The sequence below is a fragment of the Natator depressus genome, chromosome 18, assembly GCF_965152275.1.
Source record: "Natator depressus isolate rNatDep1 chromosome 18, rNatDep2.hap1, whole genome shotgun sequence".
NCBI lineage: Eukaryota > Metazoa > Chordata > Testudines > Cheloniidae > Natator > Natator depressus.
The window spans coordinates 10,578,898-10,598,280 of NC_134251.1; the positions used below are offsets into that span (position 1 = coordinate 10,578,898).

General features: G+C 44.5%; 1 protein-coding gene across 3 annotated transcripts in view; it reads left to right on the forward strand.

The window, feature by feature from the left end:
* Positions 1-1,099: 1,099 nt before the first annotated feature.
* Positions 1,100-19,383, forward strand: part of LRRC38 (leucine rich repeat containing 38) — a 32,316-nt gene continuing 14,032 nt past the window's right edge. For 2 of the 3 annotated variants that reach the window (XM_074933846.1, XM_074933847.1), the window contains exon 1: positions 1,100-1,724. In XM_074933846.1, the coding sequence (XP_074789947.1) occupies positions 1,100-1,724 (625 nt within the window). The remainder of the gene's footprint in view (positions 1,725-19,383) is intronic. The other variant, XM_074933848.1, reaches the window with a different exon arrangement.

Sequence of the window (19,383 nt, forward strand, 5' to 3'; positions counted from 1 at the left end):
AAACTGCTGATCTAGTGTCCAGGCCACACGTCTGCCTGCTTGTAGGACACACGCAGCTCCCTGCAGCTGAAGGGGAGGGTATGTCCTTGGGGCAGTGATACTGGGGAGAGTGTCACGAAGACACACATGCTTCTGTACAAAGGCTTGTCTGCTGGGGGTGGGGATGGGGAGAATGTCAGATATTTCAAAACCCCTAAGGCCAAATTTTCAGCCGATGTAATTCCATGTCGCTCCACTACCTTCAGTTTACTCCACCAGAGGATCTGGCCCAGAAGACATGTTTGTACCTGGCCTCCTAGGGACATGGCCAGTGCCACATTAAAAAGCAGCAGCTGTGGATCATAAAAAAGGAGCCATGTAAAATGCGTAACTGATCAAGTGCCCCTCCTTGCTATTATGGGTTCTACCCCCTTTGTGGAAGGTAGGTTGAAGCCAGTACTTTCAGGACGAGTATTCAGATAAAACACAGGTCAGTGTTCACTGCCCCAGCTGGTCTTTGCCCCCCTGCTTTACAAATGGAAAAGAAAGAGACCTTAGCAGCAGTCCAGGCTGGTTCCCTCCCCTCCCCCTGCCTGGCTGTCTTTTGGGCAGGGAGCACTTAGAACTAGGAACACAGCATGGTGCGGAAAGAAATAAAATAACTGACTTCATCAGCTTTCATTACATTCATGGCTAGTTAACCATGAACTGGTTACGGGTTAACTGCTGCTCACAGAGTCACAGGAGAAGGTCTGATTTCCCTTTTGCTGGAATAAGCAGCAAATACGCAGACAGGTTCCCTGCTTCCTTTAACCTGCAAAAACAGGGGAGTCCTTCAGAGCTCATCCATCTGCTCAGTCATCTCTCTCTTCCCTACACTCTACAGCATTCTAAATCCCTGATAGTGTAAATCCTCACATTTGCTTCCCTCCCTCTCTCCCTCAGACACACACACTCTCTCTCCCCCTCCTCCCTAGTCGGCTGCTATCTGATCTGTGATGATATGTGATCTCTTGGATACACACACACACACACACAAACCACCAGGCATTGCTACCCAGCTGAGCAAAATGTCTTTCTCCTAGCAGCGTTGCTCATCATAGCTTTCAAATCCTTGACGATGTGGCCATGCTTTCCCCTCTGCCTTCTACTTTCTCTCTGTTTCTGCCTGCTCTTCTTACCCTTGGGGCATCTTTGCCCTGCTCTCTGTAGCTGTATGGACTCCCACACTATAGACTGCAGGGATCAAGGACTCCCCAGTGTTCCTAATCTGTTTCCACTGGATGTACGGAAACTTCTCATAGCTGACAACAACATTCAGACTATACCAGCTGATTTCTTTATATTTTATGGAGATCTAGTCTACTTGGACTTCAGGAATAACTCAATCACCTCCTTAGAAGAGGGAACTTTCAGCAGTTCCACCAAACTGGTGTTTTTAGACCTAAGCTACAATAATTTAACGCAGCTTGATGCTGGGATCTTCAAGTCGGCAGAGAAGCTGATAAAATTAAGCCTTGGGAACAATAACCTAGTGGATGTGGACGAGGCTGCTTTTGAGAACCTGGAACAGCTCCAAGTGTTAGAACTGAATGACAATAACTTGCAGAGCCTCAACGTGGCTGCCCTGGAAGCACTTCCATCCCTTCGGACTATACGTCTAGAGGGCAACCCATGGGTCTGTGACTGTGACTTTGCCAACCTCTTCAGCTGGATACAAGAGAATGCATCCAAGCTTCAGAAAGGTAAAGCTAAATGACTTGAAAGGCAGCTAGTGTGTGTGTGTGTGTGTGTGTGTGTGTGTGTGTGTGTGTGTGTGTGTGTGTGTGTGTGTGTGTGTGTGTGTGTGTGTGTGTGTGTGCTTGGTCAGCTTGTCCATCTGGGTGTATTGCCTGCAGTGATCCAACCTGTGAATTCTGATCCTACCACAATTACACATTTGAACCAGTGAGTCCCTTAAAATGAAGCTGGTTTCCTTTAGTAACAACATCCCCTCCCAGTAAATGGGATATTTTGGTCCTGAGACTAAACCTATCCTGGTTGAGAAGGAGCCTTTTCAAATAGGGTAACCCAGCACTGATTCTCTTCCAGGCTTTGATTTCTATTAAGTAAATAAATAGATTTCCCTTAATAAGCCCTTTGAATGGCTGAATATTTGTGCCAGCACATGGGGGAACCTTATTTTACCCTGCCTAGATTTTCTATGAAGCAGCACAGGATAGTTCAGTCCCTGCATCCCATTTTATACACTGTGGTTGTTGACCCTTTCCTGGAATTAGTTGCTTCTGATTGCCTGCATTGGGATCTCCAGTTCCAGCTTGGTTGTTACTGGTTTTCATACAAATAACATAGCTTTTAGTTTTGGAAGCCAATTTACATGAGAGCTCAAGCTGCAAAATTTGGAACGGCATCTGGGTTTGGATCTGGACCACTTCAAATGGCAAAGCACTTGGTTCTGGGGTTTTGGCTGGTTATTTTTCAGATGTGTATTGAAATAATATTAAAGCAGCCATGTGCAGGAATCCAGACTCTCCCTGCCCAAAGCTACTCTTAATCTTACCAGCCTTAGCTGGAGATCAACCACAGTTCATGGTTCCCAACAAGCATTGGGTCATATACTCATGCCACTGAGCCCCCAAGATGCACGTGAAAGACAAACTGCTAGGAGCATAGGCGCTAACAGTGTGACTGAGGGTCCACAAAGTAACACCCCTAATGAGGTCACTGCTGCCTAGTCTGCTTCTGAGCAGGACTGCGTTTGACTGGGAAGGGGGGCGGGGGCGGGATGATAAAAGGGAGAATGGGAGGAGGTGGAGAAAGAGGGAGAATCCATTCTCTAAAGAGCATCTCTGTGTATTTCATGGAGAGTCAGAGGCAGAGGGAGGAAAACACAGAATGAGCCAAGAAAATGATTTCAGAAGCTTTTTCCCTCCTCTTTGTCACCAGAGAGGCTGTCATCACGTATGTGAGCTCTCCCTGTGCTCGTGACCTTGGGTGGCATTTTTGATACATTAATCTTGTGTGCCCTAGCTGCTCAAGGATGTCATGGAACCAGTTCCTATTAGAGATGAATGAAATGATTTGGGGAGACAAAGGGTTGATCTCCCCACCCCTGCCAGGCGTGAGCTGAATCTCGACCTATGTCCCCCACGATGCCTGGGCCACCTTTAGTCTGTCTCTGAGCTGAGTGTTGGCCCCCCTCTCCTGCAGTATCTGAGCCAAACCCTGACCCATCTCTTTCCCGGATCCAAGCCAAACCTTCATCCATCTGCCCCTCTGTGTCCCAACAGAACCTTCACCCATTTCCCCCAACTCCTTGTCTGAATGGCATTTACATTTTCTTTTGCTTTAACCTTTAACTGAGCATAAGCTGTGATCAGTTTCCCCCCTACCTCCTTATCTGAGCCAGCATTATCCCTAATTTCCATCCCTTTTTCTTAGTCAATCTTTCTCCCATCATCCCCCTAACCCAACCCGATCTGTTCCACCTTCAAAAATATTCAAATAATGAGACCCTCCCCTCCCCAATCTGCCTCCCTTCCCAGCATACCTTCCACCACTCCACTTTCACCCTCCCATTGCTCTTATGCCTGTTCCTAAGTTTACCTGTGTTTCTTTGGCCTAGAAATCCCAGAGATCAAGTTTTCTTACAGGATTCCCCATGCTTCCTGGGGTCAGTGAGGCTAGAAACACTTTGTCACCATGTTTTGTTTCAGCCATTTTCAACCCTAGATGAACCCAAGAATATTTATATATTTGTTCTGAGCTCCAGAAGGAGGTGAGAGGAAAACCACTTGGAAGTCTCTGGGTAAAGATAAAAGAGGTAAATAACAGGGGTAACATCATGATAGGGGTCTACTCTAGATTGCCAAATCAGGAAGAGGAGGTGGATGAGGCATTTCTAGAACAAATAACAGCGATATCCAAAACACAAGACCTGGAAGTAATGTGGGACTTTAGCTATCCAGGCATCTGTTGGAAAAGTAATACAGTAAAATACAATTTCCAGTAAGGCGTTGGAATGTGTTGGGGACAGTTTTTTTGTTTCAGAAAGCGGAGGAAGTAACCAAGGGGCAGCCATTTTAGACTTGATTCTGACCAGCAGGGAGGACTTGGTAGTGAATCTGAAGGTGGAAGGAATTTTGGGTGACAGTGATCATGAAATGATAGATTTCATTATTCTAAGGAAAGGAAGGAGTGAAATCATCAGAATAAGGATAATGGACATCGGAAAAGAAGACTTTAACAAACTAAGAGAACTGGGAGGTAAGATTCCCCTGGGAAGAAAATCTAAGGGAAAATAGACTTCAGGAGACCTGGCAGTCTCTCAAGGAGTTGATATTAAAGGCAAAACTGCCCACTATTCCAATGTGAAGGAAAGATAGGAAGAATAGTAAAAGAATATGGCTCCATCTTTAATGGCCTATAAATCAAGGAGGAATTCTACAAAAAGTGGAAACATGGACAAATTGCTAGGGAGGAGTACAAAAGAACAGCACGTAGGGACAAAATTAGAAAGGCTAAGGCACAAAGTGAGACATAAAGGGACATAAAAGACACTAAGAAGAGGTTCTGTAAATACATTAGGAGCAAGAGAAAGACAAAGGAAAGTATAGGTCCTCTACTTAATGGGGAAGAAAAGCTAATGACATCAAGAGGGCTGAGGTATTTAATGCCTATTTTGCTTCAATTTTCACTAAAATGGTAAATTGTGACCAGATTCTTAACATAATTAATATTAACAACAAGGGGGAAGGAACAAAGCCAAAATAGGGAAAGAACAGATTAAAGAATAAGGGCTTGGCTACACTTGCAAGTTAGAGAGCATTAAAGCAGCCCCGGGCGCCCTAACTCCCGACCTGTTCACACTGGCAAGGCACTTATAGCGCCTGGACGCTGCAGCTGGAGCGCTCCTGGTAATCCACCTCCACGAGAAGCATAACGCTTGCTGCGCCCCGGCTGAAATGCCCTGGTGTCAGTGTGAACGAGGTGTTGCATTACTGCCCTGTAATCGGCCTCTGGAAACGTCCCATAATCCCCTTAAGTCAAGTGGCCATGCTTGTCATTGTTTTGAACTCGGTTGTAGGAATGCGGATATGCCCTTTCAATGCTCCATTTCTGACAGCCGGCTGCTTATCTGCTCCGGGACAAAGCAACCATTACTGTGGACTGCTGCTTGCTGTGAGTGTGTAAAAGAGAGGGAGGAGGGTCTGCTGCTGTCTGAACTTACAAGACAGCATGCTGACACACTCTCAGTCCCCCCAAAACCAACTCTCTCTCCCCACACAGAACACACTCCCTGTCACACTCCCCCCCCTCCCCCCCCCACACACTGCAGCACTTTTCCTACTGCGCTCTCTGAGGGCTGGTTTAACTCACAGCTCTCTACATCTGCAAGTGTGGCCATGCCCTAAGTTAGATGTATTCGAGTCAGCAGGGACTGATGAAATTCATCGTAGGGTTCTTAAGGAACTAGCTGAAGCAAGCTTGAAACCATTAGCAACTATCTTTGAGAACTCAGGGACTATGGGTGAGGTCCCAGAGGACTGGAAAAGGGGCAAACGTAGTATCTATCTTAAAAAAGGAGAACAAAGAGACCCGGGGAATTATAGACCAGCCAGTTTAATGTCAATATGTGGAAGATACTGGAACAAATGATTAAACAATCAATTTGTAAGCTCCTAGAGAATAATAGGGTTGTAAGAGAATAGCCAGCATGGATTTGTTAAGAACAAATCGTGCCAAATCAAGCTAATTTCCTTCTTCAATAGGGTTACTGACTTAGTGGATAAGGGAGAAGCTGCAGATGTGATATATCTTGATTTTGGTAAGGTTTTGGGCCACAAATAGAATACGAGTTAACAAGGTTATGCAAATGCGAAAAAGGCTAATACCATTCTGGGGTGTATTAACATGAGTGCTGTATGTAAGATCCAGGAAGTAATTGTCTCACTCTTCTTGGTGCTGGTGAGGCCTCAGCTGGAGTACTGTGTCCAATTCTGGGCACCACACTTTAGGAAGTGTGGACAAATCACTCTTCTCTGAACTCTCTTCAACAAAAATGATAAAAGGTTTAGAAAATCTGTCCTATGAGGAAAGGCACATTTAGTCTTGAGAAAAGACAACTGAGGGGGACCTGATAACAGTCTTCAAATATGTTAAGGGCTGTTATAAAGAGGACAGTGATCGATTGTTCTCCAAATCTGCTGAAAGTAGGATAAGAAGTAATGGACTTAATCTACAGCAAGGGAGTTTTAGGTTAGATATTAGGAAAAACTTTCTAATTATAAGGGCAGTTAAGCGCTGGAATAGGCTTCCGAGGAAGCTGGTGGACTACCCATCACTGGAGGTTTTTAAGAACAGGTTGGTCAAACACCTGTCAGGGATGGTCTAGGTTTACTTGGTCCTGCCTGAGCACAGGGAGCTGGACTTAATAACTTCTCAAGGTCCCTTCCAGTCCTACATTTCTATGATTCATGAATCAACAGAGCAGAGGAGCTCACCAACTTACCGAAAAAAATTCACTAAACTTTTTCAAGCTTTCAGAAGATTTAGTTTTATTTGACTTTGGGGCAAAGGTTTGGGCAGGTTCTTATTTTATCTGAAATGGTCTCCCTGTCCCTATACCCCAATCCTGTGAACACCTGCTTAGCTTGCCTGACAGGGCAGTGCCATTGACTTCACTGGGACAGTTCACATGAGTGAATTTAAGTACATACATTCAGAAGGGGTTGGAGCCCTAGTTCACATTGCCTCATCGAAGCTACTGCTTGTTAAAAGTACAGGCTGTCTATTTCATTAAACGTAGGAAAGTATTATTCAAGGAGGTGAGGGCAAAACCAAGCCACAAAGGGCAAGATTTTCTTTACTATACTTTAAAATCATTGGGCCCCCTGCCCCCAGTCTGCTCCAGGTCCCACCCCTTCCCCCAAGACCCCACCTCTTCCTGCCCAGTTCCGCCTTCTTCCCCGAGTGCGCCCTGTCCCCGCTTCTCCCTCTCCCCACCAGCACCTCTTGCATGCCGCTAAACAGCTGATCGCGAGGGGCAGGAGGTGCTGGGAGGGCAGGGGAAGAGTTGATCAGTGGGGCCACTGGTGGAAGGGAGGCGCCGTGGGGGAGGGGAGAAGCTGGCTGCCTGTGGGAGCTAAGCACCCAATCATTTTTTTCCGTGGATGCTCCAGCCCTGGAGCACCCACAGAGTCAGCGTCTATGCAAACAGCAATCCACCTGGACATTTGGCAGTCAGACGAACTGAATTCCCTGATGTGCTGCTGCAAGTCTGGAGTCACAGAGGCGTGTGTTCTTGCTGTCAGCACATCCAGATAAGTAGGGCAGCCAGCATTATGCCGGGAAACAGTTTAGAAAGGAAAGACAGGGACAAATTGTGTAGGTTTCAAGATAAAGGTCTGAATTCAGCACCACACTTTTCCTTTTTCACATTTAGAGCAATTCCAGTGCTTGAATATCACAGCACACGTTAATGGGGAAAGCTGAGATGTGGGGAACTGGCTGGTGACTATCTCCACTTGAAATCATTTAGGTATATGGCGGGATTAACAACACAGATTGTCAAGGGACCGAGCTGTAAAATTATTGAGCCTGGGAATCTCATATGCCTTTCATTCACCAATACTGAGTTCCTGTTTAAAAAGAAAAGAAAAGGAAGACATCCCCTCCTGAAATATAGGTGGAAATTTAAGGGGGGAGGGACTGATTCATCAGTGCCCTGTGCCTCTTTGCACCAGCTATAATGCCCCATCCATTTCAGTGGACATCCTTGGCAGGCTCAACGCTGGTTCAGGGCATAAGGGTGGATTGGAGTAGGAGAAAGCATGCCAGAAGAGGTACACTCCTGCTATTCTGTGGCTGCTATAACAACCGTAGGGGAATCCCTAACCTGCACTAGGGAACTGAACTGGGGCCCAGGACTGCAGCTTTCGGATACTGCTGTGAAATATGGCCCCTGTAAGGATCAGAGACAGGTGGAAAGAAACAGAAACTAAGTGGCTGGGGGAGAGAAACTTCAGGATACAGTCAGACGCTGTAAATTACTCTTGATCGTGAGCTTAAAAAGAGACTGTTGAAAATGCAGTTTAATGTGCCCTGCCTCTCCAGTATAGCAGAGAATGACACAAAATGGAACTGTGTATCAAGTCCACCAACTACCCCATCTCTGAAATTTGGGCATTTCCTTAAAATGGGATCCTGATCCAAAAAGTGCCTTGGGTTTGGACATAGCAAAATAGACACCAGCTGATGAAGTTCAACCCCTGGTTGATGAGGTTTGAAAAAAATTCAAACCACCCTGCAGTGTAGCCCATCTGAATAGAAATTCCATTCTGCTGCAGCAGATAAGGGCCAAAACCCAGAACAATTCATCCGAAACATCCTTCTTCCCCCTACACTCCAAATATTTGGGTAAATCGGTGGCCTGGATATGAACCACAATTCAACCCTGACGTTTTGCAAAACCGACATCCATTGTGTCTGATTTCTAATTAGCAGGGCAAAGACGGGAAAAGGCCTCTAAAGTTACTTTTTCTGCTGCTCTGTCTTTGACGGTTTGACTAGAAAGTCTCTTCCCAGTTATGCTGCTCCTGCCTATCTGGCTCTGTTGTGTCGCACAAATATCTGCCATTTGATTCCTTTTACAGATCTCAGCCTTTATGCACCCAACCTTTCTTTCTAAATAAAGCATTACTCAGCAAAAAGTGCTTCTTCTCGCACCCTCAATTACAGGCAGGCTTGTGACAGGAGCTGTATAAAATGTTCTATGCTCAAAACAAATGGCTGCTGATCACTTTACCAGTTTTATGGAAGGCAAGTACTTTCTTTTTTTTAAATGTACAATGTTGAATTTTCATCACAATCCAGAACAAAGGGCAATTTTTACCCATCTAAATGGTTCCAGCTTTAGTGAAGGCTGAACTTGTGCAATGCATCAAGCTGTCAGAAGAAATGAAGGTCAGTGTAATAATAATATTTTGATTGTATATAGCTGCTTTTATCTGAAAGGATCCAAAAAGTGCTGTCCAAACTATGGAGGAAATTCAACCTGATGTATAAATCTTGTGCAGGCTCTCTGCACGGAGGGTGAATTTCATTGTACATACATGTGGCACCATTGAATTGCAGCAACCAGGTAGATGACGGGTGCACAGAATGCTAAGAATAGTGAGGGAGAAAACCAGGGCAAATATCTGCTCTTAAGAAATCTTCCATCAGATCTGTAGAGTCTATACAGAGAAGACAGGGTCTCTTTCATTAAAGGTCTCATTTGGATCAAGGGCTGAGCTGACTTTGCCAGGATTTGATCTTGTTGTCTGAGGGAGTCAAGGGAAGTGCACATTTGAGGCCTATACCATTATGTCATTCCCTCGGCTTCGTTCTATTGACTCCATAACACATTTCATTTTTTGCTTGCTGGGTTTGAGTGACAAGGTCCAGATTCACCGGAGTGGAAACTTTAAGAGGGAAGGAGCTCACATGGGCTCCTTTAAGGAACCTTTTAGAAGTAGGGTAAGAAATGTGCTATTAAAAAAGTGAGAACTAATGCAGGGCATTTGGAGGGTTGGTGTGAATAACTTTCAGAGGCCTATTCAAACCACCCAAGTCTGTTGGGTATGCAGGGCTGGTCTAGGGAGATCTTGGAACGATTGGATGAAATCTTGACCCAGCTGAAGTCAAAGCAAATTTTGCCCTTGACTTCTGTAAGGCCAGGATTTCATCCACAGTCTCATGAGATTTAAGGTATTTGCTGCTTCATGTAGAGCTAGCAATGCCATGAAAATACAACCCTGCTGTTCCTGCTATCGGTAAAAACCTTCCTATATCTCCAGACTTCATCTGCTCTCACTCTCATGTCTGGTCACAGCTGAAAAGACCTAAACTTCTTAATTTCACTCTTCCAATGTATTATTTACTACTGCAGGCCCTGATGCGGCAATTTGCTGCTTGCAGATGTGCCGTGAACTGCAGGATTGGGGCCTAACTCTGCCATTTCATCATTTAAACCCATAAAAACTTTTGGGCACACAGCTTGGAAGGAAGATGCGATTTTAAAAATTAAAGGCTGTAAAAGGACCCCATTGAGTCTCCCCACTTGCATACAAAAGGTGGGTTCCAATGAAATGCAAGTCCTGAAGGGAATTCAAGTAGCCTGGGGTGCCCATATTTAATTAAGTGCTTTGTAGCGGTCTCTATTGCTATTTTATACCTTGCATGGACATGCCTTGGGTAGCCGTGAGCGTGACCTTGTTTACTAATGGCTAATGCATTTTTAACATGACTTTTAATTAGAGTTTAAATAGTCCTTGAAGTGTGACTGTGGTGTCTCCTTTCTGTCATCTTGCCCTCTTTTTTTTTTTTTTCCTTTCAGTGTCTTAGGAAAAAGTCTTTTCAGGAAGGGTGAGGAAGCTGGTGAGCTGCATTGGTCTTGCAAAGAGCAGCCACTGTGCCACTAAAACTAGCCTCAATAGTACGGGCATTCTCATCCTGTTGCTATTTAATGCATATCCCACTTAAAGTCCCCCCTACGCTTTATGGGAACAAAAGGCTTTACGGTCTTATTTGCTAAAATGCTGCAGCTGTGGAACTATGTGAAAGATTTGCACCAATTTAAGCAGAAGGTGGAGACTGTGAATGGCTACTATCAAAACAATATGGTCTGGTATAATCCCTGTGATTCACCACCTCCTTTTCTGGGGTAAGATGTCTACTGTGTTGGCCACTCACAGACTCCCTAACCGATTTTCAGTGGTTATAAATGTAGGAAATCAACGGTGCCAACAGAGGGAGCCCTAGTGCAGATAGGGAACTGGTTTTCATTGTTGCACTATTTACCACTGCTTTGAACGTGGTTAGATGACACGGTGGTTTAAATGACAATGCCGTCTACACTTGTGCTTCTATCAATGGTCTCCTCAGTGGGAGAGCAACAGAGGGAGATTGCCCATCTAAGCCTAGTAGAGACACGGCCACATCTCCTGTGCTGAAGTAACAATGGAATCATAGCTCTCTGGTTCCCTTTGAAAATTATTGGAAGGGACCCCACTGGTGGGAGGAAATCGCACGTGAAAATACAAAGGCCCTGGCCTGAGCCATGTCATTCTCTTGTTTGCCAGGCATTCTTTTGATCAGCTGTTGCTCTGTTGTGTGCACAGGAGTCACGTATGACCTGAAGAGAGCCAAAGGGTATTGGCTTCGTATCGCAGCTGACGTACACCCTGCTGTGGTACTGCCATGAGCAGTTTTGTCGTCAGCTACCGCCCCAATATAGACCGCTTAGAGATGAGCTGCAGAATAGAACTGGGAAGAAGGCTAAGAAGGAACAAGGGAGTAGGAGAAAATGAGAGCCGTGATACACAGTAGGTGGAGATGAGATTATGGGCAAGTTTTCCGGAGTGAGGAAGTGGAGGTTGAATTGAATGTAGTAACAGGAAACCAACGTGGGATTCCAGGGGTGGAGCAATGTGGTTGGAGCATGGAAAAGAATAACTTTAGTAACGGTGGTTTTTTTTGTAGAATGGAGTGGGGAGAGATCAGAGGGAAAGGTTACAATGGATGAGAGTCAAGAGATGACCGAGTCATGGTATGTAACCTAAAACAGTATGCTTCAGTTTATCTGCACTCCTGATGTAGGTTCTTGCTGCCAGCAGCCAAATCCTGGCCACATTGACATCCGTGGCCCTAATGGACTCAATGAAAATGGTAAATGTTAATTTCAAAAGGTGCCCTATATGTAAAGTTTTATTTAAATTTTTAGCCAGGTGGAAAGTCAGTGAAACTACTGAATTTTTTGTCACTCGTATCTTCCTGCCAGTAGCATCTGGTACCTATTTATCTGCTGTACACACAAGGCTGCCTTTACACTGCGTGCTAGTATAGAATTAGATCGAGCTTCCACCGAAAAGGCAGGAGACTACAGTCCATTTCCATAGCACAGTGTTTCATCGGGTATCAATGCATATACTAACACATCAATAACTTAGTATGTAATATCCAAGGCCAGGAATGGAATTAAAAGTTCCGAGACATCTCACACATTCAGCAGCTTTTAGTCTATTCAAGCAGAATCCCCTGACAGAAATAAGTTTCCTCCACAAGCGCCGTGCACTGGTTTTTATCTATACACTGAATTCTGCTCAGTTGCAGTAAAATGATCTGTCACTGGCTTCTTTTGTTGTGTTCCTCATTTCTGAGGATTTTCAGGAGAATAATGGTCATTCCTATTTTGCAAATTCACTCTGGCCAAAAGTTTCAGGCTAAATCTACATTTAGGATCCAAAACAAATAGTCTGATTTTCAAAGGTGATGAGCAGCCAGCTCTAGCTGAAGGTAAACTGAAGTCAGTGGGAATTGTGGGCACTCACCTCCTTTAAAAAAAGTATGCTATTTATAGGTCCCTAAACGTGGAATTAGGTGCCTAACCTTAGATGCCCAGCTTTGAATTTTTTTTGCTTTTCTTTTTTGGTAGCCATAGGCAGGAGCTGAGTGGCAGTTCAAATCTCTTCAGAGCAGAAGTCTCTCTCAGTGCTTATTAATACAGCTAAGACATTAGTGACAGTGTTAAAGTAGAAGAAAGGGATATGTAACTAGAGGCAAAATACAATATAAGGAATAAAATGCCACGTTTAAACATTTCAAGGCTTTGTAACCTCAGTAACATCAGCGAACAGCTACAATTTTACCCAAAATGACAAATATCAATTTTACTTTTTTTCCAGAAAAGCTGCTATGGAATATTCCAATGCTCTTGCAATAATCTTCAGTAACTCACTCATGCAGATTAAAATAGAGTTGAGGAAAATATTTGCAGTAAGCAATAATTGTAGTCCCTCTTTCTGCTGGCTAATTGCCTGCCGACATAGGTTGGTTTTTACAAATTTATCAATTATTCAATGGATAGTTTACATGTAATATTAACTAAGGCAACAGTAAGTTTCTGGTATTAGGGAATTATAATTATTAGTAGAAGAAGTAGTAAATATTTATATTATGGTAGCACCCAAAGGGCCCAATTGGGATTTGTGTAGGGTGCTGTATAAAGAAAAGAGGCAATCCCAGCCCAAAAGGGAAAACAGACTAAAGCAATGGTATTGCAATACTAATGGGTTTCAAAATATTCCTGATAAAAGGTGTAAGTAATACAAATACTTCCTACAACATCCTAAGTATTAGGAATAACCAAGGACACAGCATGTACTCGGAAGGTCCTTTAAAGCAGAGTCAAGTTAACCTGAGGCCAGTTGTGCTATTTGCTGCTTATCTTGAGCCAGAGGAACATAAATCCAAATCCGAAGTTACCATACAATATAACAGGTTTCAGAGTAGCAGCCGTGTTAGTCTGTATTCGCGAAAAGAAAAGGAGTACTTGTGGCACCTTAGAGACTAACCAATTTATTTGAGCATAAGCTTTCATGAGCTGCTCATGAAAGCTTATGCTCAAATAAATTGGTTAGTCGCTAAGGTGCCACAAGTCCTCCTTTTCTTTTTGCGTACAATATAACATCACTCGTTGCAGATGTCTGGGGAAATATTCACCTCAGATCCCAGAGCAGGCGATTTCAAAGCAATCAGTGGGCCAACTGGTGTGTAGCTAGAAACTTGTTTGGCTAACCAGCCCCAGTGACAAATATGATTGAATCATGGATTTCAAGTGTTGCAGATTTTCTACACAGCTTACATGTATCTGGGTGTTTTGAGTGCTGTTAGGATCGGGTAGGACGGCAGGGTCACATCTCTTTGGGTGGCACAATATTCTACTGGAGCTGTTTTTAAAAAAGAGAAACAATTTTTTGCTGAGACTTTCTTCATTTTTCATCCCTCCCAAAATATGGGGGGATATAGATCCATTTTCCAGATGTATCCATTTTCAAAGCACTTAAGCAGATGCATAGTCCTCCTGCCCCCCTCCACAGTTAGGTATGAATTAGCTGCAGTGTGAGCAGATTGTCAGGGCGTTACCCCATTGGAGGCAAAACAACCAGCAAGACTCCTTAACACTTCCCCTGCTGTCGTGTGACAATAGTAAAGCATCCCTGAGTCCCATTCTTTGAACACTGAACAAGGAACTTTATTAAAATATGTACAGCTTCTGCCTAGACCAGGGGTAGGCAACCTATGGCACGCGAGCAGATTTTCAGTGGCACTCACCTGGCCACCAGTCCGGGGGGCTCTGCATTTTAATTTAATTTTAAATGAAGCTTCTTAAACATTTTAAACCTTATTTACTTTACTTACAACAATAGTTTAGTTATATATTATAGACTTACAGAAAGAGCCCTTCTAAAAACGTTAAAATGTATTACTGGCATGCGAAACCTTAAATTAGAGTGAATAAATGAAGACTTGGCACACCGCTTCTGAAAGGTTGCCGATCCCTGGCCTAGACCCTTCCCTCAGCACTATCCTTCCTCACTTTCTGCTATTTAAAGAAACAGTACACATATCCTGATGTGCCTCAGAACACACCTCCTTTCAAAATATGGTTCTAGAGTTCCATCAGTCCCAAGCTTCCCACTTTATTTACACTGTCGGCTCTTTAAGACACAGACCCCAACCTTGTTGTCATGTGTACATAAAGGCCCGAGTGCAATGCCCAGCTACTGCCTAGTGCCTGATCTCTGCCTGGGGTTCCCATAATAACAAGAATGAGAAACAATAGACTGCTTGCAACATGAATACATCTGTCTCTGCAAATGAAACACCAGAAAGGTACAGAAGGTACGACCTTGTCCTTGGGACAGCTGGAGTTTAAAAGATAAAGGGTGACCCTGACCAAAATAACGTACGTGACATATTTATAACACTTGTTATTTCATTTACAGATTTGTGTTTGGTATGAAGAAGCGGCTCTTCTGAACACTGGGTGGGAGCAAGTTGATTTATAGAACGGTCATCTTTATTAGCTCCAGCTAATTTTTCAACTTCAAACTTCCACAGCCCCCATGAGACACCTTTTATGGGAAAGCCTGGTAGAATTTTAAAAGGGGTGAAATCAACAGGGTTCTATAGAAGTTACTCTCAAAACCTATAGAAATTAACAGTGAATGAGATCTTCTCTCCAGTAATTTTAACCATTTTATGGACTTGTGTAGGAGGTGGCTGGGTGTTCAGGATCTTGATCACAATCCTGAAAGTTGCCAGTTCAGATCTCACTCATTTTCCCACTGGATCCCCATCTCCAGTGCGGTTGGACATAGTGCTGGCCACAACCCTCCCATGTGTGCCACTGGCCATGAAAACTGGTGTGCCTTTGTCACATGAGCCAATGGCTCGGGGGGACCTTACCTTATAGAATTGTGTAGCCAGGGTAGAATTCTCTATTAAACTGAATAGGATGGTTCAAAGACCCCTAGAAAAGGTAACATTTCTATTACATCCTATAGAACTTTTCTTTAAGGGACTGTGGACTTATAGAAAGAAACCGTTCAACTGCTAGGCTTTTCCATTTTTGCCCATTAACTGAGGTTTTATCTCCAAGGGGCTGGATAACTTGGGTGCCTGTTCTTGGACCAAAATCTAGAGCTGCACTAATAAAATCACTAAAATCTTGGACAGGTCAGCATCTGAGATTGGTGACTGTGTAGTCTATTGATGTACCTGACTATGGGCTTACTATTTGTGTCAAGTAGCATAACATAAATGGGACCTGTTCTTGGTCAAGTTTTAGACATTGCAGTGGGGCAAGTTCTTTAGGGCTCCGGAGCACAAATGATGCTCTGTTGAGCATCTCTGCACACATTTTGCCCACTTCTGTACAGTTTGTCTTCTGGCAAGGTTGTTACAATTTGTTAGGAGACTCAAAAGGATTTTTATTACTCACCAGAGAAGATCCTATCTCCCATCTGGTGATGGAAAGACCTAGTCTAAACGATCTGCATGTAAAACTGAAGCTTCATATTATGCAAGCACATAAGTAATGCAAGCTGTGCATGTCTTGATCTTCTGTTATCTTATGTCCTATGTTCAGACCTCTCTGTTGCACCAGGAATCACGCATAGGAAACAGTGCAGTCGAGGTGTTTGGGCTTGAACTGTGGCTCTAAGTCATATGCCATGGTGGGGACGGTGTGCAGACACACCATACCAATAGCCTCTCCAGTGCCTCCTAGAAAGCATGACCGCAGCACCACCCTTTGACCTGAGTGACTCGACTGGCTGTTTCAGGAGGCAACCCTTCCCCAACCACTTTGGGGAACCTAGGAGAGTCCTCAGGGCAGATTTGTCCTGGTGCCTACACAGGCGCAGGTACAGAAGGGAGTCAGCTTGCCACCTTCCACATTCAGAAGCATCTGATATAGGCCGGGGAAGCCCTAACTTGGATCCCTGTTGTAATGACCCCTGTCTTCAACCATTGCAACAGGATGAAGAATCACAGGGGCTCAGGTCTATACTGACCACGTCCGTCTCTCTTTGAGCCCGCCCACACCATGCTTCACATGCAGGGAGATGGGAGAAGCACAGAGCTGGTGGAGGTGACTCTATTGTGGGAGGCTGCTGCACTCAGGGGGAATTCACAAACAAATAGCTCCTCATGCTGTCGCCCCCCCACCTCCTTTGCACACCCATGTAGGGCCAGGCACAGCCAGCCCTACCTCATGGTGCACGGCTTCTCTTTCCTTCCTTTCGCTCTGTGCTTGCATTCCAGTCAATGTGCTGAAATTCCCACTGAGTTAATTTTTTAGGCCTTCAGAATGGCGACTGTATCTTCAGACATGTTTGCGTGGTGTGTCCCCAATCCTGATTGGAGCTCTGGGCTCTGTTAAACAAATTTTAAACATGATGATTAAATAAAAGGTGTGGGGGTTCTCAGTCAAGACCAGGACACTTTGCAGTGCTTATTTTCAACAGCTTGTTACTGCAGCCCCTGGGATTCACACACATTTAAGTGACAAAAGGATTGTCTAAAAAAAGTTCCAAATCCTTATGCACTGTGTATTTATGCCTTTGCTCGAGTGGCTCAGTAGGTGTTAATACCTGTGCAACCCATTGCTGGAAAGTATCTCAGTGTTTCTCTGTTATCATGGTATAATAGATCAGTAAGGGTTAAATCATCCCTGCTGATTTTCACTGCAGAGAGGAAGAAAGAATAAATCGTAGACAAATGGACAATACATCTGTCAGAAGATGAGGAGCGGAGCTTAAATGTCATCATTCTTCTGTCCCTCTGGCCCAGGCGGGTGGAGAGGATACGGACTAGGTGGGGAAGCCACTCTGTGCAGCAGCCTCCCTGCCGGGAAATAACCATTGTTATTAATGCTGACCACTTTGCAGCAGGCTGTCTTGCCCTTCCTTCCTTCACAGAACCCCCAGGATCACTTGTGGGAGGGAGTTCCATGTAGAGAGGAGACAGACCAGTGGATTTAAGATCCACCACGTGGATCTGTTGCTAGATGGGAGATAGGACCTCTTCTGGAACGCAGAACATCTGTCCTTCCGGTATAGTGGACTCAAGTTTCATGATGATGAAGACGACTCACATTTAAATCACGTGAAGGGTGTGACACCAAGCTATGAAAGGCAAGAAAGGAATTGTTATGGTCCCCACATCTTACTAAATTCATCATGTGTTGCCCAGGTATATAGAACTTCCAATCAGCAATCAATAGATATGATGCAATTTGTATTGGAGTAGTTTTCAACCTGTGGTCCGCAGACCCACTATGTACAAGATTTCCAAAGGCGTCTGCACCTCCAGTCAAAATTTTTTAGGGGCTCGCAAATGAAAATGTTGAAAACCCACTGGTGTACTGCATTATCTTGGACTCCACGCATCCCTTGGGGAGGAGAAGCACCCTGCGCAACTGGAGATGTTGCTATTATTATCACTTCTGTTAGAAATGAAGGACCTGATCCAAAGCCTCTTGAAGTCAACAGGAAAACTCCCGTACTTTAATGGGCTTTGGAACAGCCTCACAAAGTTAATTCACCAATTTGAATGGAACAATACATGGTTTCTCTCTCTCCCATCCCCGCCGACTCCAGCTCCCAATGAGTAATGCAGTCACGTTAGGTTATTCCCAAAAGAGCTTTAGCAGCCTGTTTTTTTCCCCCTCCTGGTCTCACCCAGAGGAAGGCACATACACAGTGCGGGTGAGCCACAGCTGGGAGCTAGCAAGGCTTCTTTTGTCTCAGGTCGAGCTTTGCCCGTGGCATCTATTAGTTTCCATGACTAAGAACTCTGTGAAAACTCCGGGCTAAATTAGATGTTGGAGTGTGTGAGAATAAAACAAGTAGAAAATTCCAATCTAATCTGGTTTGTTTGAGAGTTTGACCTAGATTCCAGGACCCACAGCTACACAAAGAGGAGCACTGTGTGTGTGTGTGTGTGTGTGTGTGTGTGTGTGTGTGTTTCATTTTATAATCAGGCTTTCCATCACTGCAGCACACTCTAGTTCACACACAGCAGGAAATATTCCCCCCGGGCTCAGTACGGTACAAACTCTCTTTGATTTGGATGCTTTACATCCTGATGTAAGGTGAAGACAGGGAATGTCACATGGGGAAAGGAACAGAGCTGACATATTCCCTGTGGGCTCAGTCCTGCTCCTACTGAGGTCAACAGTAAAACTACTATTGACATCAGTTGTGCAGGATTGGGCCCCAATCTTTCCCGGTACCACACAAAGAAAATCTGCCTTGTAGATACGAGGTGCACCACCATGCTGAGTTATTCCCAGGCTCCAGGAGGTGATGCACCTAGGAACAACGTTTCTTTCTCCTGTTTCTCTCAATTTCTTTTTCTCTCAAGAAAATACAGTGTATATCTTGGCTCCAATATGCCTGTGCATGGAGGCTGCTTTGTGCCACTCCAGCTAGGGTAACCAGATAGCAACTGTGAAAAATTGGGACAGGGGTTGGGGGTAATAGGCGCCTATATAAGAAAAAGTCCCCCAAAAACAGGACTGTCCCTATAAAAACTGGACATCTGGTCACCCTAACTCCAGCACACAACACAGCCCTAATGCTGGTGGATGCAGTCCGTGAAGGATTCCCCCTGTATAGAGACTGCTACATGCCAGGTTAGGGGGAGCAACCAGGATGTACTTATGCCAGGCTGATCTCTGGTTGCTGGAACAGCGCCTCGGAGAACAGTATAAATTAGGCTGTTCTAAGCTAAATTGAGAACCAGGTCAGTACCCCCACTGGAGCCCAGGATTAGTGGGCACAAGGGTGGCTTAAAGTCACCTTCTGCACCCCTCCTCTAGACTTGTGCTGACTACAACTCAGATGTACCAGAAAATAGGAGTCTTCTTTATTATACAGGGATAAGCTTTCATGGGCTAAAATCCACTTCATCAGATGCATGCAGTGGAAAATACAGTAGGAAGAGAGATACACAGAGAACATGAAAAAATGGGTGTTGCCATACCCACTATAATGACACTAAGGTGCCACAAGG